A 24,792-nucleotide genomic window follows, 5' to 3' on the forward strand; every position below is an offset into this window, starting at 1 on the left:
AAACAGTTCCATAGCAGAAATGAAACAATTGCTCTGGTCCATAGGGGGTGAACAGGTGTAAGAAATGAAGTGGTTAAAGAAAAAAGGACATTTCAGTAAAACTTTGGCTGGCATATTTCCTTACACAGTAGGTTGAAATGTATGTCTTTATTACATATCAGGCTTGCAGCTAGAATTTTGTGGCGGATAGAGCGAGAAGGAGGAGGCCTCACCGAAGGATGCTTAGTCTCCGTTGATGACCTCCAAAGCCACGTTGAGCATTTTGACCAAGAGGAGAAGACCGCACTTATGGAAGATGTTCAAAGCTTTCTTGATTATTGGCCAAGTCAAAGTAAACAGTTTGCAATGCAGTACATCTCTCACATCTTTGGATTGGTAAGTCCAAACTGTAGTAAACTAAATCTGCCAGAATCCTTATGGAGTCCAGCAAATTTATTTAAAGTGTTTCTAAGCCCACAATAGTAAAATCAGTCTGTATATGCAGTAAAACATGCTTGTTATACTTACTGTGGAACCTAAGGGGTTAATCCTCTGCATTGAGTAAAAAGGCTGTTTGAGCCTGTCTTCTCTGATACTCCCATTCTTCCACAGTCCCCAATCCATTTCCTGATAGAACAGAGCCTTGGGGTTAAGCTGCACATTATTATTATTATACTGGATTTAAATAGCGCCAACAGTTTGTGCAGCGCTTTACAATGTAGGAGGGACAGTACAATCACAATACAGTTCAATACAGAAGGGACAGGAGGGCCCTGCTCATGGAGCTTACAATTTAAAGAAAGGGGGAGATGGTACAAAAGGTAATAGATTATTTTGGGGGATGATCTGATGGAGGTGGCTTGGGTATGGTTCTTAGGTGGAGTTGGGGTAGGCTTCTCTGAATACACTTGTTTTCAGGGACCGCCTAAAGGTGGACAGGGTAGGGGCTGACCGGACATTTTGGGTCAGGGAGTTCAGAGGATGGGAGAGGCTCTGGAGAAGCCCTGAAGATGAGCATGGGAGGAGCTAACAAGGGAGCTAGAAAGCAGGAGGTCTTGGGAGGAGTGCAGAGGACAGTTTAGGCTATATATACTGATGAGGTTGGTGAGGTTGGTGATGTAGCAAGGGGACAAGGCTGTGAATGGCTTTGTATGTTGTGGTTAGTATTCTGAATTTTACACAGTGGGGTAGTGGAAGCCAGTGAATGGATTGGCAGAGAGGGGCAGCAGTCACAGATCGGTTAGTGATATTTATGAGTCTAGCAGCAGCATTCTTAATATACTGAAGGGGGGATAGCCTTTGTAAAGGTAGGCCAGTGAGGAGAGAGTTACAGTAGTCGAGGCGGGAAATACACATGCTCAGTTTGGTGTGTATTGTTAGAGAGATTTTTTTTCTTGGGAGAGTGAATGTGATCAGCACAAGGCCAATCAGCACTGTCCAGACAGAGGGTGCGGGGTCCTGCATCCTGATAAGACAGTCAGAGGAGAAAGAAAACTCCTGCTACAAGCTTTAACCAGACACTGATAGAAGTCACAAGACTGCTATATACTGCTGATGAAAAGAATGTATTTAGCAGTTTATATTTACTAAAACTATTGCATTTCCATGTTCTGTGTACTGTGGGAGACCAGATATAGTGAATGCAGGGTCCTGGGTTTAGTGACACTTAAGGAAATAAATTTAAGTCTATTTTACAGATCACTAGGGCATTAGGGAAGCAAAGCAGGGATAGTAAAGTCAAGCACTTACTTGAAAGCTGAAAAAAGCAGGTTGCGCAGAGCTTTCTGTTTTTACACGTTTTTGACCCACTGCAACATGTATTGGGGGACTAAATTCAGCAGAGTCTGCATTGAAAATGAAATAAAGCCCTGTTGATATCAGCAGTGCCAGGGCAAGGTCATCCAGCGCCCAGGGCAAAGATGTCAAATAGTGCCCCCTCCTCCGACGTTCATGATGTGCAAGCTTAGAGGATCCTATGCCCAACAGTCACTAGCTTGTCAAAATCACTACTGTTGTCACTACTTCTGTCAGCCTTGTAACAGAAGGAAGGCACCCTCATCCCTACAAGAAACCATTGCGCTCAGGGCAACCGTCCCTCTCGCCCACCCCTGTTCCCCGGCCCTGGATATCAGTACCCACAGTGCAGAACTGCATGCACCCAACATGCAAGCATCATCGAATATAACTTGGAACTAGGACTATCTTTTTATAGCTCTAGTGTTTGATTGCTTTACTGTCTCTCTAATGCCCAGCTGATCTATTAAATAAAAAACAGCTCTACAGTTTTAGGTTTACTTTTAATGTAACACTCCACACAGAATGAAAATGTTGCATTTAAACTGATTTAGGGAATAAGCGTCTACCTGTGGGAATGCCTGTAATTTACATTTTAGTAGAACCTACATACATGGCTGACCAGTTTGATGAATATTTATCCACCTGGGCCTTGAATGTTTCATCATGACTCCAGTATTACCCTTTTGCTGAGTCCATTGTTGTCCTGCTTGGAATCTGGTTGGAATGTTTTTTGATGACATTAGCAGCACTGATTGACTACCTATTAATTGCAATTGACATGCATGCTGAGCTCACTATAGGTCTTTAAAGTGAGACAGAAGACTACCTCATATTCAGAGATAATCACAGGTCATGGTTAGTTTCTGCATTACTGATGGTGGACCAAATGGTTTCTTTTGCCCAGTTTGGAATAAGATTTTCTAAGGATACGTGCCAATTACCACGTTTGCATTGCATAGCTATTTTCTAATTTTGTTTGTTCCATTTTCTTCCCTCTCCTGTGGGTTGTTGGTCAAATTGAAAGATAAACTGCAATGGATTTACTTTAAGTGACCAAAGGGGTCTTCAAGCTGTCGGCGTTGGAATTTTCCCAAATCTCTGTCTAGTCAACCATGACTGCTGGCCCAACTGCACAGTTATATTCAACAACGGCAAGTAAGTCAACTATTTTCTAGAGCAATGTTATAATAGACAGACATTGAATTATTGTGTAAGATTTACTGGTGACCCTTTAGATAACCTGTTATATGTTCTATATACTGTACGGATCAATGGTAATGAAAATGTGCCTACCAGTAGAATGAGTAGTCATAATGAATGAATCTGGCTCAGTATTGTGGTATAACTAATTTAAAAATGTCTAATAATTATAATAATTATTGAATGTCTAATAATTATAATCATTATTTAATGTCTAATAAGTATCCTATTGGAAACGATGTGAAGTAAATGTGATAGTCTCTAAGGTTAAAATGGTGCCATTAGAATCATAAAAAGCCAGTTTAGGTGAATTGGACAGCTGGGAGGACACATCACAGCAGACCCGGAACTTACCGATGGACTATTCCTCCCTTAAGGTCTTAGAAACACCTTAAAATGTATACAAGGACAAAATAAAAAAAAACATTCAGTGCCTCTCAATTTTACATGCACATTTCCTCATGTTTTGCTCTACAAGTAAAAAAACAAACAAACACGTTGATCCTGCCAGAAATACAGTAAACCCATTACTACCTGGGATCTCTGCAAATGCTGCACTGAAATCCCCAATATTATTATCAGCCCTGCCCAGTTTGTCTCTGTAGACTACAGAACACATCCTCCCTATTTTATGGTGATGCGTGTGTGGGTGTTTTTTTAGTTCTAACTTCTTATCCAAGGGTGACAATGATGCTCCTCTGTAAATACAGTACAGTGAGTGAGCCTTGTCACACTTGGATAGGTCATGTTCCTGGCAGGATTGCCAGGTCAACATAAATGGAAAGAAACTAAAAAAAAGATAACCAATGCAACTGCCACACATAGGACTAGAACATTTTGGTTGTATGGTATTAATATATTTTAAGGATGATACACACAGGACCAAAATTTGCTTTCAGTAGGGTAACCTTGCCAAGCCAGACTCAAAAATGATGGTCAATTTTATTTTAGCTAGTTACATATCTGCGAAAGGTTCATAAAGTCTATAAACGTTTTGAGACAGGTTGCCTTCAGGCTCCCTCTACCTTACTAAAAGAACTACTACACTTTTTCCATAAAAACCCAACCACCCCTCCCTAGCACCTTCCACTAATCTAATTTGGACCCACCACCCTTTGTTAAGCTATACATACTTGGACAAATTAGGCTGCTGATATATCACCTACTTGGGTCTAGGTGTCGAAAACTTGCAACAGATACAGGACTCTGTGGTGAGGAACAAATCTGATGTTTGGCACAGGGCAGGGGTGGAGAATGTGGGGTAATGTGGGTTAATTGGGGGTGCAGAGTGTGGAGTATAATCAGGGATATAGGGTGTACAGAGTGCGGAGGATTGGGAGGAGGGAGCAGAATGCAGGGTAATGGGGGGGGGGGGGCTAGGGGTGTAGAGTGTAGGGTAATAGGGATATAAGGAGTCTGGAGTAATGGGGAATAAGGGGGTATGGGGTAGTGGAAGGATCGGGGGTACATTGTGAGGTGTAATGAGGGTGCAGATGGAGTAGCGGGAGAAGTGGGGGGTACATGGTGCTGGTAGTTGGGGATGCAGGCTGTGTAGAGGATTTGATAATGGGGAATGCAAGGGGTTCAGAGACGGGTGTAATGGGGGGATGCAGGGGTGCAGAAGGTGGGTGGTGGGGGATGCAGGGGGTGTAGAGTGTTAAAGAAGTGGGAGTACAAGTGGTGCAGGAGATGCTGAGTGTTTGGGTAGTGAAGGATACCAAAGGTGTAGTGTAATATATTACAATTTTGGTTTTTGGTTTAATAGCGCTTTACGTAAGGATTGTTTTGCAGATTGCTTTTGAAGTCTAAGGTTTTTCTTATAGCAAGGTCTAGAAGGGTTAATAAATATGTAATAGCAGATGTAATATCAGAACTCTGTGATTTGTATATGAACACTCAGCCAAGTGACCTTAAGTGTCCTTGTTCAGTAGAGGAAGCATAATGTCACGTAACGCACACACTAAATACTACTAGTATTAGTGTGTATAAAGCCCCATACACACTATCAGATTATCTGCTGAGTTTTTAATTCAGATTTACCAAAACCATGTAGTAGAAGGGCCTGCCTGATTGCATACAAATTGAAACTCCTAAGGTTTGTCCTCATATTATATGGTTTTGGTAAATCTGAAGGAAAAACTCAGCAGATAATCTGATAGTGTGTATGGGGCTTTAGTTTAAGTACTAAACGTAGGATTCTGTCATTCAGCTCTCACGAGGTGTGGTGCTATTTGACTACCTTGATGTTTGTATAAAAATAATAAGAGTAGTATTTGTTGCAAATGTGTAACTCAACCTTTACAAAACAACAGACACTTAAACATGACTGGTATTAGAATTTACATATTTGCTTCTAGCTGATTATATAGCGCAACTAAACCCATTGATTCAACGGTTTAAAAAAAAAAGTTACATTCCCGACACGTGGCGGGAATGTAACTGTCACATTGGTTGTGCTCTCAACCAAACAATCAAACTATAAAATGGCTGGAGTCATAATTGATCACATGTGAAGCATCATGGTATTTGAAGATAAACCACAGGCCAAGATGGCAGCTTCCTTGGCTGAAAACGATAGGGGGGTTTAGTTCCACTTCAAGCATCTTGCACACCATACCCTTTCTGAAGCCGATCCGGTCCAGTCTCCAGTGGCAGATGCTGTGTGCAGGAGAGAACCAACAACAGCTGGGAAATGCCTGGGAAGTGACATCACCCATAGACTTACTATGGGGCCACCATTGTTGGCTGCCTCTCCTGCACTTGCCAACACACTGAACCTGCTGCTGACAGCTCAGCGTGGGACCAGACTGGACTGGCTGCAGAAAAGGCATGTGTAGCGATTTTAGCTGTGAATAGATTTAGGATTAGTTAGTTTTTGGCTGAACTTCTACTTTAAGTTCTATTCACACAGTGACTTTGCAATGTGGCCCTTTTCTTCGCACCCTGCAGCATTGATAAAAAGTACTGCATGTCGTACTTTTTTCGATGCAGCAGTACTTTTTCAGCACACACCCCTACAACACAGAGGTTTGAACTGCCCTCATAGGCAAGCAAGACTTTTCGCCTTGTCTTGTAATGGGACTTTGCTGGGTAAAACCATTCAGCATAGTCCTAGGGCACCTGTTGTAAACAAGCCTTTAATGTGAAGTTATTGTTTCTCTAAGATCCTCAAACTGCTTAAAAGAGAAGTGTGGAATATTAAAAAAATAAACATACTTACTCACCTTGGTGGATACCCCGTCTACACTGGGAACTGAGCAATCAAAGACTGCTGGTTGCTTAGTTCTCAGTCTTCTTTGAGCCCTCCTGTGCTCAATGGAGTGCTGGGTTCTGGAGGGGGCAGGAGTGGCTGGCTCAGCCTCTCAGCTGTGTGCTGAGAGGCTGAGCCAGCTGTTGGTCCAGGCATCTGGGTAGATCCCAACATTAAAGCCTAGAGTCTAGAGTCTCTCTAGAGTGATGCCAGCCGACAGTGGACTTTAGCCCACTGTTGGCTGAACACGCTGAACACTTCCCTCTGCACTCCTGTGATTGCTAGGAGTAAGGAGAAGAAGGACCAAAAGACCTTTGGCTTTACTTCTCCTTTAAAAACATTTGTTGTGTGTTTATATTAGAGGGCTGACAGCCAGCCAAGATTCAGTTTTCATAGAAAAACCCAGTTTCTGTGTTGTGAATGTTGAAAATAAATTTCTTCACAATGCCTATAGATACATTATCATACAGATGTGAATGAGGGTTTGTTTTAGTGCTTTTGCTGCTTGATCAGAATACGCATGATCTGGGTATGGGTTCACTTTAAGCAGAGGTCTAGGTACTCCTGTTTGGGAGGGTCAGTTTTCGACCCAATTTGTAGCATTTTTTAATACCGAGTGATGATGTCACACTGCTGGATTATCATAGTGCATTGTATATAAAAAAAAAAGAAAAAAGAAAAAAAAAGATTGGTATGGTAATAGAATGCATGAAGGCAAAAAACCTTCAGCCTTCTCGTTGCATTTTATAAATTGACCAGCTGTAGACATTGGGCGTGCTACACATGTCCCAAAAAAACTTCCCAGAACATTACAGAGTGTGTAGCATATCCTGTCCTTCTTTCCTGCTGCTGCTCCCCCTACATTACTGGCAATCAGTTTGACAGCATGGAGTTGCTGTACAAATAGAGAAGCTATTACAGCTTCTGCTGTTGAAAGACTTTCTGAACAATGTTTATAAACACTTTTCAAACGGGATAGAGAGACAGAAAGTGACATTATTGTTATTTTTTTATTTATTCTTTTCCATTCATTTGTACATTAAGTGGGTAAGCTTTGATCTGCATATGATGAAAGTTAAATCAACCTTACAAGTAAAATAAGAGTTTTTTTTATTTTAAATAAAATGTTTCTATTTACCCTTATTAACTCTTAGTTTACCCTAATCAGCTCTAATTAACTTATTTTGCTCTCCATATTTTCCAGATTTTTTTTTTTTCATTTCTATTTCTATTTTTCATTTTTATTTGTTTCCTTTTTCTTTGGAAGACATTATGGAGGTTTTTTACTAAAGACAACTAAACTTTGCACTACAAGCGCAGACTACAAGTACAAAGTGCACTTGATATTGCAATGAAAGTGCACTTGGAAGTGCAGTCGCTGTAGATCCGAGGGGGACATGCAAGGAAAATAACAAAACAGCATTTTAGCTTGTACATGATTTGATAATAAAATCAGCAAAACTTCCCCTCATTTCAGATCTACCCCTTAGGCCGCGTACACACGGGCGGACTGTTCGCCCAACCTTGTCCGCTGAACAGTGTTTGGGCGGACAGTCCGCCCGTGTGTGGGCTTTCAGCGGACAGTTTCAGCGGACAGTTGGACGGACAAAGTCTTTCGGTAATTCCGAAAAACTGTCCGCTGAAACTGTGTTTGAGCGAACAGTCCGCCCGTGTGTAGGCCACTTTCGAAATGAGCAAACTGTTCCCGCTCGGAAAGTCCGCCCATTTCGAGCGCGTGTACAGGTAGGCGGGGCCCGCGAAGGAGACGTCGCGGGCTCCGCCGCCTGGAATGGGCTTAAAGGGGAACCCCAACGCCGAAAAAAATCGGCGTGGGGGTTCCCCCAAAGTCCACACCAGACCCTTGTCCGAGCACGCTACCCGGCCGGCCAGGAAAGGGGGCGAGCGAGCGCCCCCCCCTCCTGAGCCGTACCAGGCCGCGTGCCCTCAACATGGGGGGTGCCTTGGGGAAGGGGGGGCCGCGCGGCCCCCCCACCCCAAAGCACCTTGTCCCCATGTTGATGAGGACCAGGGCCTCTTCCCGACAACCCTGGCCGTTGGTTGTCGGGGTCTGCGGGCTGGGGGCTTATCGGAATCCGGGAGCCCCCTTTAATAAGGGGGCCCCCGGATACCGGCCCCCCACCCTATGTGAATGAGTATGGGGTACAATGTACCCCTACCCATTCACCTGTGAAATAAAGTACAAAAAAAAAACACAACACAGGGAAAAAATATTTTATTGCACAGCTCCGGGGGTCTTCCGTCTTCGGGGGTCTTCTCGCCGGACTCCTCCGCTATCTTCGTGTAGCTCTTTTACTAGCGGAGGAGCCCAGCTTTCTTCCTCCCCGCCGCCGGCCTCTTCTCCCGACTTCGGGGGTCTTGTCCCCCTCTTCGGTTCTTCTGCCGGGCCACCGCGCCTTCTTATAGCTCTTTTACAGGCGGTGGCCCGGTCTTCTGTCGCCGCTGCCTTCCGTTCTTCTGTCGCCGCCTTCGGTTCTTCTGTCGCCGGGCCACCGCGCCTTCTTATAGCTCTTTTACAGGCGGTGGCCCGGTCTTCTGTCGCCGCTGTCGCCGCCGCCGCCGCCGCCGCCGCCGCCTTCCGTTCTTGTTCTTCTTGTTCTTCTTCTTCTTCTTCTTCTTCTCCTGGAGATGTTGACTCGACGAGCTCTCCGGCCGGAATGCCAGGGACACGCTCCGCTGCCACTTATATAGTGACAATGGGGCGGTGTCACATGGTATATGTCACATGGGTTGGTCACATGGTGACCCCGCCCCCTTACGATGTCATAGTCCCCATGTGACATCAACCCATGTGACCAACCCATGTGACATATACCATGTGACACCGCCCCATTGTCACTATATAAGTGGCAGCGGAGCGTGTCCCTGGCATTCCGGCCGGAGAGCTCGTCGAGTCAACATCTCCAGGAGAAGAAGAAGAAGAAGAAGAAGAACAAGAAGAACAAGAACGGAAGGCGGCGGCGGCGACAGCGGCGACAGAAGACTGGGCCACCGCCTGTAAAAGAGCTACAAGAAGGCGCGGTGGCCCGGCAGAAGAACCGAAGGCGGCGACAGAAGAACCGAAGGCGGCGACAGAAGAACGGAAGGCAGCGGCGACAGAAGACCGGGCCACCGCCTGTAAAAGAGCTATAAGAAGGCGCGGTGGCCCGGCAGAAGAACCGAAGAGGGGGACAAGACCCCCGAAGTCGGGAGAAGAGGCCGGCGGCGAGGAAGAAAGCTGGGCTCCTCCGCTAGTAAAAGAGCTACACGAAGATAGCGGAGGAGTCCGGCGAGAAGACCCCCGAAGACGGAAGACCCCCGGAGCTGTGCAATAAAATATTTTTTCCCTGTGTTGTGTTTTTTTTTTGTACTTTATTTCACAGGTGAATGGGTAGGGGTACATTGTACCCCATACTCATTCACATAGGGTGGGGGGCCGGTATCCGGGGGCCCCCTTATTAAAGGGGGCTCCCGGATTCCGATAAGCCCCCCGCCCGCAGACCCCGACAACCAACGGCCAGGGTTGTCGGGAAGAGGCCCTTGTCCTCATCAACATGGGGACAAGGTGCTTTGGGGTGGGGGGGCCGCGTGGCCCCCCCTTCCCCAAGGCACCCCCCCATGTTGAGGGCACGCGGCCTGGTACGGCTCAGGAGGGGGGGCGCGCTCGCTCGCCCCCCTTTCCTGGCCGGCCGGGTAGCGTGCTCGGACAAGGGTCTGGTGTGGACTTTGGGGGAACCCCCACGCCAATTTTTTTCGGCGTTGGGGTTCCCCTTTAAGCCCATTCCAGGCGGCGGAGCCCGCGACGTCTCCTTCGCGGGCCCCGCCTACCTGTACACGCGCTCGAAATGGGCGGACTTGGCTCCGCCTTACGTGGGCGAGTCCGTTCATTTCAAAAGTTGAGCGAACTGTTTGGCAAACAGTTCGCTGAAACAGTCCGCTCGTGTGTGGGCAAGTCCGCTCATGCAAATTTTGAGCGGACTGTTTGCCGAAACTGTTTGACGAACAAGGTTGAGCAAACAGTCCGCGCGTGTGTACGCGGCCTTAGATTTACTACGACTGCACTTCCAAGTGTACTTCCAGTGCAATTTAAAGTGCACTTTGCACTTGTAGTTTGCACTTGTAGTGTAAAGTGGATTTGCCTTTCGTAAATAACCCCCTATGACTAGAAGAAAGCCTTCTTTGTTCTAAAAAGAAACTATGGGGGTTATTTACTAAAGGAAAATCCACTATGCACTGAAAGTGCACTTGGAAGTAAAGTCGCTGTAGATCCGAGGCGGACATGCAAGGAAAATAAAAAAAAAAGCATTTTAGCTTGCAAATCATTGGATGATAAAGTCAGCAGAGCTTCCACTCATTATTTCAGATCTACCCCTTAGATTTACAGCGACTGCACTTCCAAGTGCACTTGCAGTGGAAAGTGGATTTGCCTTTTGTAAATAGCACCAATGCATTATTATGGTATCTTAAATAGTGAAAAAAACAAGCCATCAGCAGAAATGTAAAAAATACTCTGGTTTATGAGGGGTTTTAGAGGTGTGAGAGGTGAAATGTTAATATTACATCCTATTGATGCTAGAAACATTTTTTTTACTCAAAGGTTTTGAGGAAAAGCCGGTGTTGTGTCAAATACTATCCCCCATCGGATAGTGTCCACCCTAACTGCGCTTGCGCAGTACGGAGGACAAGGAGATGCCGAAGATGAACGGCGCCTGAGTCCAGGTTCAAGCCCCACCATCCAAGTGGACATAGAGTTAGAATAAAAAATTACAGAGCGAAGCGAGGCCGTGGCCGAAGCGTGGTGAGCGAAGCGAGCCTGCAAGGGGCCCTGTTACTAAGTGCATACCGTATGTCCACTTGCATGGTGGGGCTTGAACCTGGACTCATGGCAGAAGGTACTAGCAAGTGCGTAGGCGCCGTTCATCTTCGGAGACTTTCGGAGTCTCCTTGCCCTCCGTATTGCGCAAGCACTGCGCCTGCACAGTACGGGGCGGACACTATCCGATGGGGGGACAGTTTTTGGCAGAACACCGGTGAGGTTAATCTCATTTGTGTTGTAAAATAACGTAGAACCTTAAATTGGGCCCGTTGTTTTGGCACAGTCTTTTACTCAAGGGTGTGATATAATAATATCTGTCTTTCTCTATTAGCAAGTTAGTTTAGCATGCTGTGATGAAGCCATTTTACAAGCAGGGTCCTATGTGTTCCTAATGCCTGACATTTAAATGTCATTTTATTCATTGAGGTATCACCATCCAATCTTACCCTCTGCTCCAAGAACAGCTGGTCTGGATTACTGGCTGACACTAACTGGCAGAGGCATGTACAGTTCCCACTTATCTCTAATGGCATGTGACACAGGTGGACATGTAGGCTGCCTTTAAAAATATTCTCTGAACGCCGGTGCTCGTTTAGGGCCCAAGGACACCTATACATTGAGTTGCATTACCAGACAGTGTATTATTGGTTTGTTGCAGCACTGTGCCTTTTCAATGACACCCTAATGCATTAAGACAACATACCCGCTGTAAAAGCACACGGAACAGCACCACCATGCGCTCTGGTGAGCTGTGTTGGAAAAAATGGTGCTGGCTCTGGTATTAGGATTTGCGCAGTCACAGTTTCAGAATTTATGTTTCAGAATGTATAAGACTTTGAAAATAATAAAAATAAAGAATATAAGAAAAATCTGTCATGTTTAATCTGAAGTCATAGTTGTGCAAATAAAAAAACCTATGCTCTATCATGTTTGTATAATACTATTATAATTGAGGCAATTGAACAGAAATATTACTTTGTAAATGTTACGGGCTATGTATCATGCATGAGAAAAGTAAAACCACTTATTATTTTTATTATGTATTATACAAATTGTAGGTATTTCGATTCCTAGAAAGCAGTGAGTATCTGAACCAAAATCATTTGAGCTACTGAAAATATTTTTGCATCAAAGCATATAAAGAAGAAGCTGAATTGATACATAGCCTCTCTTAATCATGAATGCCTTAGTGATCCCATGATCCCACCCTTTTAATTGAAGCTCTTGTTCCAATATGCATTGTAGACTCTTGTTTTGTTTTTCAGTCATGAGGCTGTAAAATCAATGTTTCATACACAGATGAGGTGGGTCGGTGTCCAAGAATCATTGTCCACCCTTCACTCCCCCATCACATGGACCCAGTAACCCACTCCATGTCCTAGTCCCCAGATTCCCATCACCTCCTCCATATTTGTATCCATGTTTGGGACCACCATTAATACTGTTCTTTCTGAAGCCTGACCATCCCGTTCTAATCTCACCCTCTGTTCCATGCATTGCACCTCCCACATCAATGACTCCTTGGTGCTCAGTGATATCATATCATCTAAAAGCATGAGCTGTTGTCAATACAGATTTTGAAAAATAAATGAGTCTAAGTCACCTACTGATCTGCTCCTTTCCCATTAACGACAATTTCTAACACCAATAAACTTACTAAAAAAAGGAATAACTTGACTACCAAGCCTAACTTTGAATAGAAAGATGTCTTTGGTCTCTTTGCATCTGTTATATCTACTCTGTAGTGGAAATAACAAAACTGGTGGAGGAATCTGTTTTTTGGTCCAATAGGCATGATTCTAAGGGAGTGTATCTAAGTAAAATTATATACCGTATGTATCGGCGTATAACACGCACCCCAAGTTTAAGAGGGAATTTAAATGAAAAAAACTTTTAGGAGGGAAGTTTAAGGAAAAAAAACTTACATTTAAATGCCCATCAATGCAGCCTTGTCAGTGTCAATTGCAGCCTTGCATTGCAGCCTTATCATTCATTTGCAGCCTTGTCAGTCATTTGCAGCCTTGTCAGTCATTTGCAGCCTTGCATTGCAGCCTTCCATTGCAGCCTTGCCAGTCATTTGCAGCCTTGTCAGTCATTTGCAGCCTTGCATTGCAGCCTTCCATTGCAGCCTTGCCAGTCATTTGCAGCCTTCTCAGTCATTTTCAGCCTTCTATTGCAGGTTTGCCAGTCATTTGCAGCATCGTTAGTGCGTTTGCCGTTTAAAAATGGCACCCTGCCGAGATACAGAGCGGATGTCATTTGTTCTTGGCCGTTCTCGGCGGCCTTCGGGTATTTTCGGCTGCAATCGGCCGTTCCCGGCTATTTTCGCCTGTTCTCGGCAATTTTCGGCCACACTCGGCCGTTCTTGCAGGCTTTCGGCTTTCCGAAAGCCACCAAGAAAAGCCAAGAATGGCCGAAGATAGCCGAGAATTGCCAAAGATAGCTGAAAATACCTGGAAGCCACAGAGAGCGGCAGAAGGGGATAGAAACAGCGGGGGATCGGCGTATAACACACACCCCGATTTCCCCCTGATTTTAGGGGGAAAAAGTGAATTTTATACGCCGATAAATACAGTATGTTTACCCTAGGCCATATCAAAGTGTCATGGGAAAGAACAGTTTTGGAAACCCTTTTTCATGATAGAATTGAAATATAATTCTAGTTAATTAAATGACTAGATCATGTGTAGGACAAAATGACTACCTTAATAGGATGTGATACTCAGATTGACTTGATTTTTTAAGATTCATATTTACCTAGGTTTAGGATTACTTACACAGTGGATGCAGCATCGGTCCGATCGGTCAGTCAGCAGCTCTCTGCTCTGCCCCCCCTCGTGCTCACTGAAGCCCTGAGCTGTGGAGAGGGTAGGAGAGGCTGGCTCAGGTTCTCAGTGGCTTGCTGAGAGGCTGAGCCAGGTGTCGGTCTAGGCATGAGGGCAGATCTCGATTCCATTGTTGTGATCTTGGCTGATCCTGGACCGGCTCTTTGACATCAGCTGACAGCAGGCTTTAGCTGCTGTCTGCTGAAAATGGGTCACAGGAATGTAGAATGAACTACACTCCTGTGATCCACAGGAGAAGTACAGCCAAACAAGCTTTGGCTTTACTTTTCCTTTAAGTGTATGTAAAGCCCAAACTTTTTTTTTGATAGAGTAGGGAACGGTTAAAGTGTATGTTATCTCTAACAATGGACTTATCTTATTGCTACCTCTTGGTCTATTAAATATAGCTATGTACGGTAACTGCTTGATAAGTAAAAAAAAAAAACTGTCCATCATTTCAGAGCTATCCTGTGCACATTTCCTGTGTTATCTCAAGGAGGCTTATTAGCCTTCTCACAATTTGCTGACACCACAAAAATGCTATGTGGTGTCAGCTCATGACTGGATTAAAGCCTAGTACACATGGATCTAATGTCGGACGACATTGGCCGGTTCAATAAAAAAGGCCGACATTCGGATCATGTTTATTGTAGCCGGTCGAACAGAAGCCAGACGTGCATGCTAGAAAAACAGCGACCGACTGGCTCCCGATCATCGCTTTCAGCCAATGGCTGAGAACACTGACCGGAGTTTTCTGCCAATAACTCAGCTGGGTTGGGGATATGGCTGTACTAACTTTGGATTGTTAGTACAGTGGCTGTCAGGTTTTTTTCCCTTCAACCCACTGGGCATGTACTAGGCTTTAAGAGCTGAGTTTATTTTGTGATTAATCAACAGGTATTTTTCTGTATTTGCAGGATGTTTAAAGGGATAAACATGAAATGTACATGAATAGCAAAGATGTACTGCATTATGTATTGTGCCATGACTTACACTTTAAGGTCTTCTTCACCCATGCAACCTTGCTTGCTGGCCCTAGTGAAAAGTGATCAGCGGGGGACTGCTTTTCATAGGCATTTGACAGGCGGTGGGGAGGTGATATGTAGCCTCTTAACCACCTACTTTAACCCTGAAAATGCTGACCCACCACACTGCAACTGTGCGCATGGCACTCATTTGCAGCACACCTGCATTCATTTGGATGGGTTGTGCAGTGGCAGCACTGCCTGCCAAATGTGACATGCCGTTTAATCTTTGTTGCAGCTAGAAAGCAAAACACTGTTGCTGGAGCATAGGTACATCCTTGTGTGGCAGCATTGTTGTGCTTAGGTAGGGATGGGTGGCGGTAAAACTTGCTGTTTGGCCTACCCTTAACTCATTCTGGGTGTATGTGTACCCCATGTTGGGAACCACTGATAGAGTGTGTCGCTTGAGTCTTAGATGGCGGAACACAGCAGCAGTCACAGGGTTCTTGAAAGCCTACACAAGCAAGATTTTTACAGGTAAAAAAACATGAATAAATCACATTAAAGTGGATGTAAACCCTCTCCTATACCAAGTGAAGTGAACAGCTTTAGATGATACACAGAGATGAAACAAATCTCCCTACATAAGTTTTACATGTATATCTGCTGTCTTCAGTTTTCTACATTCTTTAGAAAGTGCACATCATGCTAGAAATATTTCTTTCTGTTTCAGCAGTGGGTGTGGAGTCTGGGAATATACTATGTGACAGCTGAATGGAGGAAAGGCACCCCCTCCACATAGGCAGAGGAAGGAACTTGCAGAGCTGTGCTGTGAATACACAAGCTATCTGCTTATCTATCTCTACGTACCCTCCCTGACACAATTTTCCAGCTGCTTTTAGCTCCTATGTCAGAGAGCTTGTCTGAATCATGCTGCTAACAGAGGAACAAAGCATCAGAAAGACACAGCACTTAGAGCTTTGGAGAGAGATAAGTAAACACTACAGATATATGTGCCCAGGTCAGATTTCATGAATGGGGTTTACATCCACTGTAATCTTATAGAAAGATTGTTGTTGAAAGAATGGTCTGGCGATAGGGTCTCTGGGGAGAGCAGGAGACCTTTTTTGTTTGGAATGTTTTAGTCCTATTTAATAAAGTCAACTCTACTTATATCACTAAGAGACTCCAGCTTCACTATTTCCTCATTCTAGTGCTTCTCACTTCTAGTATTCTGTTACTCCATCAGAAATCTCTCACCATTGGTATCTGTAATGCCACGTACACACCACTGGACGTTTCGATGGACTAGGTCCGACAGTCTTCCTGATAGACTTTCGGTGGAGGTCCCACTGACTTTCTGAACAAACGGACTTGGACACACACGACCAGACTAGGTCCGTTCGAAAGTCCATTCGTTTTGAACGTGATGACGTAAACGGGACTAAACAAGGAAGTTCAATAGCCAGTAGCCAATAGCTGCCCTTGCATCGTATTTGGTCCGTTGGACTAGCACACAGACAAACGCTTTTCCCGAATTTGAGTCTGTCGGACTTGAGTCTGTTGGATAGATTTGAAACATGTTTTATTTCTAGGTCTGTCTGACTTTTTGGAAAAAAAGTCAGCTGGAGCCCACACATGATCGAATTGTCTGACGGATTCCAGTCTGCCGTACCAAGTCTGCTGGAAAGTCAATCGTGTGTACGCGGCATAAGAGATATAAGGAAACAGAGTGTGAGTCTCAACCCACCAACTTTTACTTTTTGTTTTAGAATCATCCAGATATCTTGGTGGTGGCTGATAGGGGCACAATAACAATTGTAAAGGTTTTCATAAAAAATACACATTGTATAAGTCTCTCTGCCATTTTTGTAAAGATAGTTTATTATATTAATAACACTGTGATTAAACAAGAAAGTGACTTCTGTAACCCATGTAATCCATCTAAACATTCTACACTAACATTTTCACAGAATGTACTCGCTAATCCTTTCCTCGCAGATCTGAATTGATATGTTGACATGAAAGGCCATGTTTGTCATAAGTATTCAATAATTTTAGTTACCCTGTCCGAATTTTTGAGGATGTGTTTTTTTTTTTTTGTTTTTTTTTATTACGATGTGAAAGGTATGAAAAAAGAATGTAAAGTGCAAAACAAGTAGAATGCACAAAGGATTGATTTATTTTTGCATAATATATTTTGAATGACATTGAGAGTTCGGACAATGGACTGGGATGGTAAAGAGAATGTCCCATTGATGATGCATGCTTGCAGGATTCACAACTAATACCCACTTAAAGGGTCAGTCTATCCAAAACTGATATCTCAGCTCTAGTAGAAGCTGGACAATTAAAATATTTAGATGTGAGATCTCTCTTGAAATCCCAGGTCTGAACACCTGTTGCAACAATTATGAGGGGGTTCCATTCTCTCTAAGAATATTTTTTATTATTTATTGTGGATAATGCAACAGGAGGAGTGGAAAATTTGAAGGTGGACAAGAATACCAAAAAAATAAAAAATAGGCAGGAACAGAGGTAGGAACTACAGCAGGGAGATGCTAACTAAAATCACCAAGAGATATAGCACAGGCATCCACTAAGTGACTCAACCTTCTTCACACTAATACAATAATATCTCTTTTTGGGTTAACTAAACCATAAATGATTTTCAACTCACCCTTTTATTTTGGGTATGGGTGGATGGTGCTAGGTTGTGTGACCCCCCACCGTCTTAAATATATATTGTAAACTTCAGTCTTATTGGCTATGCTGCCTCCATCATTGAGTTTTACTCTAATGTTGCATGCTGCACATTGTAAACTATTTCAATGATCCTTCTGTAAAATGATAACACCCTTGCAATGACTGTGATAGGTGGCTAGACCTGGAAACTTGGGTGCAGAAGATGTCACTATCCATGTACCTGAAGGACTTAGGACGTGGGTAGTAATTCAACCAACGGGCATCTACTAGGAGCAAATATATCAGATTGGGTTTGACTGACCCTTTAAAATGGATCTGTCTCTTTTGAAGTATGTTATTCATCAATCAGTTTTATAAAGCTATAAAACTTTTTAATAGAACTTATTTTCCGAAATTATTAAAATAAGAGGTACCAATCAGACTTCTGTGTTCACTGTAGGACAACCCAACTATGTAGTATGAGGCCTTTATTTAATATACTGTTTATTTAGATATTCTAAATGCTCTTCTTTGTTATAGGCTAATGTATGTACAAGCATGTAAAAATAAAATCTTTCCATTTAAAAAAAAATGTAATTATTATTTTTTAATATTGTAATTGTAACCAGAAATTACAATATTAACAGAATTACAATGCCACCTTTAGGCTGCAGTGCTAACTGCACCTGAAGGCTTATTTGATCAATGAAGCCTCCAGCCAGCATATAATCACCAAGCCTTGACTGACATGCCAAAAGACTTATATTGGATTCCAATAATCAGTGGGGACCAAAGCTGTCATTGCCATCTAAGATTGAGTGCTACCAATTGTGCAAAGTGACAATTGGTGGCTCTTAAAGAGTGGATTTTTATAATTGTAAACCTCAGCAAGGGACATCATACTGGAGAATTGTAATTTACAGGTAGCAGACAGGAAAAGGTTAAAGCTGATCTGTAGCCACCCCAGTAATGTTATATTTTTATTTGTGATGTAAAGTTAGATTGTGAAATGTATCTATTACATGTAAAGTCCAAGCTTTTGTAGATTAAACCATTTCCTCCCCCCACAGTTTCCCCCACTGACAGTAGAACCGTAGTGGAATGTCTATGACCATTGAGTGCAGAAGCCTTCTGACTTAGAACAGTAATGCCGCGTACACACGATCAAATTGTCCGTTCGTTATAAAGTCCGGCGGATTGTTTGCCTGACCAATTCCGCCGGACAATTCGATCGTGTGTACGTGGCATAAACGTCACTGCTACGCCCCATCTCTCAAAGCAACATTCAATTTACAGTACATGCACTGAGTGGGAAAGCTTATTTTTCTGAGCAGTGCCTCTATTACCATTCTGCACCCAAACTCCTAGGCAATGTTTAAACAGAAAATGGAGTTGGTAAAGCATTGATATTGGAATGATATATTAGGGAAAAAACACCATTTAAGATGCATTTTATGGTATTTTAGATGTACATTATACAGTTCACCTTAATTTATTCACTGCAGTGAGAAAAGTCAAAATTTGAATTTTCTTAAATTTATTCTATAGTCCAACTCAGTAGAGGAGTTTACAGAAGGTAGCTCTAAGTCTTTGACAAAAAAATGATATAAAAATGGGAAAACTTGCATAAACACTAAGATTGATGGGTAAGATTTTTCAAAGGGTACCGATCCTCTTAAAGTAACTCCAAAGACTTTGGTTATGAGATTGACAACCTTCAGCACTCTTGCAGTCACAATAATGCATGGTGCCCCTAGCTGGAATGCCAAGGGTTGACGCACTCTTGAAATCGCCCCAAAGGTTCCTTTGCTGCATTTTTTCTGATTTCTCGTGCTTGGTAATTACAGAATTGAGCTTCGTGCTCTTGGAAAGATCAACAAGGGAGAAGAACTCAACGTGTCTTATGTAGATTTCCTTAACCTCAGTGAAGACAGAAAAAAACAGCTGAAGAAACAGTACTATTTTGACTGCACGTGTGAGCACTGCACCAAGAAGACTAAGGATGAACTGTTGCTGGCTGTCATAGATGGTGAAACTAAGGTAGGAGTGTTGATATTCTTTTTTTTTCTATGCTTGGTTCTGTTTTAGATGAAAACTTATTAAAAATGCATACTGTGTAGATTAGTAGGATGAAGCAGAAACCACAGGCCAGCAACTATCCTGTTCTCCTAATAGAGGGCGGGCTGCATGGTACTACACTTGCGTGTCGATTTCTCTTTATAGTTTATTAGAGAAGCCATCTCCCTGCAGGTTTGCAAGCAGAGGTGGACTGCAACTCATGGGGCCCCTGGGCAATACAAGATCATGGTGCCCCCTGTGTCCACACTCAAGCCACACCCACACAAAGCCCCATCTACATATTGTAGCTCAGCTGCATGGGGGGGAGGGGGCATTTAAATATCTATTGCAGCAAAGCCTGCATGGAAGTTCCCGTAGAAGCCAATGGGCACTTCCAGGTTCAAAGGTGGCTGCCATGTTGCAGCCATCTTTTTTTCTTTTTTTTTTTACAAGAAACATGTTGCAGTCATCTTTATAATGCAACCAGGGGGGCATTTTATGAAAGCAGTGGGCCCGTGAGCGAGATCATAATTTGGGCCCTAATACCAAAGGAAGAAGTGCAGAGCATGCAGTGGTCCACGGCAAATATTGGGGGTGGTTCTCGGAGGCTGTAGGTTGAGCCTGCTTTACATAGTACAGTAAAAATGCCTGATGATTAAGAGGTTAATTGCCTTGTGTGGCCGGTCAGCTCCCATTCAGCTAATTTCTGACAGGGTTGCCAACCCCCACAAATTTTTATTTTATTTTACTGACAAAACATGGAAAATCTACTGATATAACACATTTTTTACTAAGTACCTGAAATATGCTAGAAACTCCCATTAGAAATTTAGAGAGGAAGAGAGAGTGGAGGGAGATAGACAGAACGGGGGAGGAGGGAGAGAGAGAATGAGAAGGAGGGGGAAGGAGAGATAGCAATAGGAGAGAGTGAGAAATATGGGAAAGGGGGGGGGGGGGAGATGGAGGAGAGATAGGGAGGTAAGAAGAAGAGGGAAGAGGGAGAGAGAAAGAGAGAGAGGGGGGTTAGAGAGGTGAGTAAGACGGAGGGAGGGGTGAGAGAGAGAGAGGAGGGGGTGAGAGGGAGGGATGAGAAACAGAGGGGGTGAGATATAGAGAAGGGGGTGAGAGAGAGAGTGGGTGTAAGGGACAGAGTGGTTGTGGGAGACAGAGAAGGGGGGTAAGAGAAAGATGGGAGAGGAGAGAGAGAGGGAAGGGTGAGAGATGGGGTGGGGGTGAGAGGAAGATGGGAGGTGAGAGACAGAGGAGGGGTGGGAGACAGAGGGGGGTAAGAGAGAGATGGGAGGGGTAAGAGAGAGAGAGGGGGTGGGAGAGACAGAGGGGAATGAGAGAGGGAGCTGAGAGATGGGGGGTGAGAGACAGAGGGGGGTGTGAGACAGAGGGGGTGAGAGAGAGAGAGGGGGTAAAAGAGTGACTGCAGGGCTTTAAGGAAGAAGGTAATTCTTCAAAACGCGTCAGTCAGCAGTGACCCCTATAATCTCCTCTGTTATGATCTGGAGTCTGTTGTCACCTTGACCAATTGCTATCATCTGGAGACTATTTGTGTTACAAGTTTTCATCTATACGTTTGTGAGTAGTTTCATATTTTACTTCTAATTATATTTACCTAAGGATAATGCACAAGGTTGGTGCACCCTTGTTTTCTTTATTTTCTCAGGGTAAAAGAGAGGGTGTGAGAGAGAGGTGGGTGAGAGAGAGAGATGGGTGTAAGAGAGGGGGGTGAGAGAGAGGGGGATGTAAGAGAGGGGGTGAGAGAGAGGAGAGTGTAAGAGAGGGGGATGAGAGAGAGGAGGGTGTAAGAGAGGGGGTGAGAGAGAAGAGGGTGTAGGAGAGAGGGAGTGAGAGAGAGGAGGGTGTCAGAGAGGGGGTGAGAGAGAGGAGGGTGTAGGAGAGAGGGGGTGAGAGAGAGAGGAGGGTGTAGGAGAGAGGGGGTGAGAGACAGGTGGGTGTAAGAGAGGGGTATGAGAGAGAGGAGGGTGTAGGAGAGAGGGGGTGAGAGAGAAGAGGGTGTCAGAGAAGGGGTGAGAGAGAGGAGGGTGTAGGAGAGAGGGGGTGAGAGAGAGAGGAGGGTGTAGGAGAGAGGGGGTGAGAGAGAGGAGGGTGTAGGAGAGAGGGGGTGAGAGAGAGAGGAGGGTGTAGGAGAGAGGGGGTGAGAGAGAGGAGGGTGTAAGAGAGGAGTATGAGAGAGAGGAGGGTGTAAGAGAGGAGTATGAGAGAGAGGAGGGTGTAAGAGAGGGGGTGAGAGAGAGAGGAGGGTGTAAGAGAGGGGGTGAGAGAGAGAGGAGGGTGTAAGAGAGGGGGTGAGAGAGATGAGGGTGTAGGAGAGAGGGGGTGTGAGAGAGGAGGGTGTAGGGGAGAGGGGGTGAGAGAGAGGAGGGTATAAGAGAGGGGGTGAGAGAGAGGAGGGTGTAGGAGAGAGGGGGTGAGAGAGAGGAGGGTGTAGGAGAGAGGGGGTGAGAGAGTGGGGTACAAACATACAACATGTATGAAATACATGTAATGCTATTTTATGCAGTTCTCTCATACGCATAACTGAAACAATGTTGGGAATAAATTTAACATAAATGAACAGCTTTGTCATATGAGATGATCAGAAAGAACAAAGCTGAAGTCCCGAGCAAACTTTACAGACCATAATCTTTCCGATTGTTGTCAGTTTGGTAAATGTTGAATCCTGATGCTATGGGCCACTGGACATTGCTTGCTGACTTACCTAACACATACAGATAGTAAACCTCTGTTTTCTTTTTGCAGCCTTCAGAAAGTGTCATTAAGGAGGTTATACAATTCTCAGTGGATACAATGGAAAAGATTGATAAAGCCCGCTCTGAAGGGGCATACCATGAGGTAGGTATACAGTCATTTTTTAGAACTAAAGGAAAAGCTCTTGTTAAAGGATAACTAAGCCCAAGAACAAAAATGTAACATGTTGTAGCTACAAGTCCTTAAATGTGGTGGCTGCATACATTTTCTGCTGCGGACATTTTCAGCACATACAGAAAATATCTGGAACTCCTGTCCAAAACAAAGTGTCCATACAGTATCAATTCCAACAAGCTGCTCCAAAGAAGATCTTCCTTCCTACATGTCTTCTGTAAACTACGGAAGCCTTTCTTTGGGGTGAGGGTGTGAGAAATGACCCTTCTCATACAAGACATTGTGCTAAACCTGTAGGTAAATAAGATTACCAGAACCATCACTAAGGCCCCTTTCACACTGAGGCTTGAGGGCATCGGCGGTAATGTGTAATATGTACTGACAGTCTTGCTGGTTAACAGCTCCTCTTTCCTCACAAAGACACAGCGTGAGAGGAAAGGATTGCTGATAACCAGCAAGTCTGTTTACCTTTGATCAGCTGATCACATGGTAAAGGGCTGCTATGATTGGCCCTTTACCATGATCTGTGATCAGCTGTGTCTGAAGGTCATAGAGCACGCTGGATGCACCTCTCAGGGGCATGCGGGAGGCAGGGTTCTGGGAGGATGTCCATGGATGCCCTCTCAGAACTGGAAGCCCAGGACTCAGATGGAAGGGGAGGGGGGGCTTCATGGTTTCTTAAACAGAGCCCTGAAGGTTCTAGCTATGCCTCTGCTACCATCATAAGGGTTTCATTTCTTCTACTGACCACCAATGAAAGGAGCATTCTCTCATTGTCCCCCTATGAGCTGGATTTCGTAAGGATACCCTAAGACCCAACAAATATTTTAGGCGTTCCCATGCAGCAAAAAGATTGAGAAAGCCTTGTATAGAGTAAGCATGGGTAAGAACCCCTGTCAGTTTTCTTTGGCTGTCTGTATTCCCACTAGAGAGATCCACTCTCTTTATGTGCCTGGAGACCACTGTCTCCAAGTGATAGAAACCCAACATTTTACAGTTGTCACCAGAACAGTAATAGAGGGGACAACTGTCCTAAAGTTGATTTCCCCTCACTTTGGAGGGATTTCTTCTCACACTCATTAGGTATCCAGTACAGGAAGTAAAGAGAAATAGAAGGGTCCGGTACGGCATTTGGTGGTGTCCCCATGCCTTTTCTTTTGTTTTTTGTGTGTAAGGTCGCCTTAAAATCCATACCAGTCCCCCGTCCACCCCAATAAGGGCCTAGATTTTATTTTTTTTGTGGGATATAGGTCTGATAGAGATAAAGTTCCCTGGTCACTATGTTCACAAACAGAATGAAGCCACTGGGCACTGTCATTTACTGACAATTAAAATGCATTTCTAGTCTTTGTAAATATCAGTTTTGCTGTAGTCAGTTGTATACATTGTACAGATGCATCAGGTTCAGGGAGTTCTCCAGGCTTGATATTTAAAGGAATTTTACAATTTTAAGGTTGTCATTTAAACATTATTGAAATTGCTTCTCTTCTTTTTCTTTTGCTTTGGTATATGTGTTGTGACCTATGTTATAGATCTCTACAGGATGGCCTTTGGCTCTTTGTTAAAAGCTGATTATACTGAGATTGTGTTTGTCTCCGATTTGGTGACCAGGTGGTTAAGCTTTGCCGGGAATGCCTCAAAAAACAAGAACCGGTCCTGGCGGACACAAATATTTACATGCTGAGAATTCAGAGCATAGCATCCGAAGTGCTCTCTTACCTGCAGATGTTTGATGATGCTGCTGATTATGCCAAGAAGATGATAGATGGATACTTGTAAGTAATTTGGGTGAAGTTCTATGCAAATCTTACAATTTTTTGGGTAAATATCATGATTGACTCTTGATGCTGCTGTGTACCACCTGAGATTTAACAATGAAGCCGCTGAACACTTTTTATTCACATAACAGAGTCACTTTAACTGTAGATAAACAGTACAAACAAATGTATAAATTACTCTATACTGGTACAACTACACCTACTAGAATCTTTGAGCCTATTTGCACCAGCCTGGTTCACTGAGGAGCATCTAATGCACATGTGTTAACAAGTGTTTCATCAAATTGTAGGCAGGCGCAATCTATTTTCTCCACTGCTGGTGGCGCTCAACCGCAGGGGAAGGGGGAGTCGAGGAACCTAGTTCCTCTATGGTTTCCTGGGTCACTAGGGGGCAGCTATCTGATTGGATGCTGGTATCCCATGTGACTCTAGTGGCCATCTTGGGTCAGGTAGCGTCTATTAAAGACCCTGGCTCCCAGGCTTGGCATGCATTTCACGTTTGGCTAAAGTAAGGAATGGTCACCCATCTGTCAGGGACAGTGCTTAG

The 24,792-nt window shown here is 44.1% G+C and overlaps 1 protein-coding gene across 2 annotated transcripts in view; it reads left to right on the forward strand.

Annotated features, from left to right (window-relative positions):
- SMYD1 (SET and MYND domain containing 1) overlaps positions 1–24,792 on the forward strand; it is a 53,692-nt gene that overhangs the window by 23,113 nt on the left and 5,787 nt on the right. Inside the window, exons 3-8 of one of the 2 annotated variants that reach the window (XM_077477987.1) lie at positions 162–375; positions 2,801–2,931; positions 12,305–12,343; positions 19,362–19,554; positions 22,345–22,437; positions 24,079–24,242. In XM_077477987.1, the coding sequence (XP_077334113.1) occupies positions 162–375; positions 2,801–2,931; positions 12,305–12,343; positions 19,362–19,554; positions 22,345–22,437; positions 24,079–24,242 (834 nt within the window). The remainder of the gene's footprint in view (positions 1–161; positions 376–2,800; positions 2,932–12,304; positions 12,344–19,361; positions 19,555–22,344; positions 22,438–24,078; positions 24,243–24,792) is intronic. The other variant, XM_077477988.1, reaches the window with a different exon arrangement.

The sequence above is a fragment of the Lithobates pipiens genome, unplaced genomic scaffold (assembly GCF_037356315.1).
Source record: "Lithobates pipiens isolate NorthernLeopardFrog02 unplaced genomic scaffold, aLitPip1_a1.2 Scaffold_13, whole genome shotgun sequence".
In the NCBI taxonomy this organism is placed as follows: domain Eukaryota; kingdom Metazoa; phylum Chordata; class Amphibia; order Anura; family Ranidae; genus Lithobates; species Lithobates pipiens.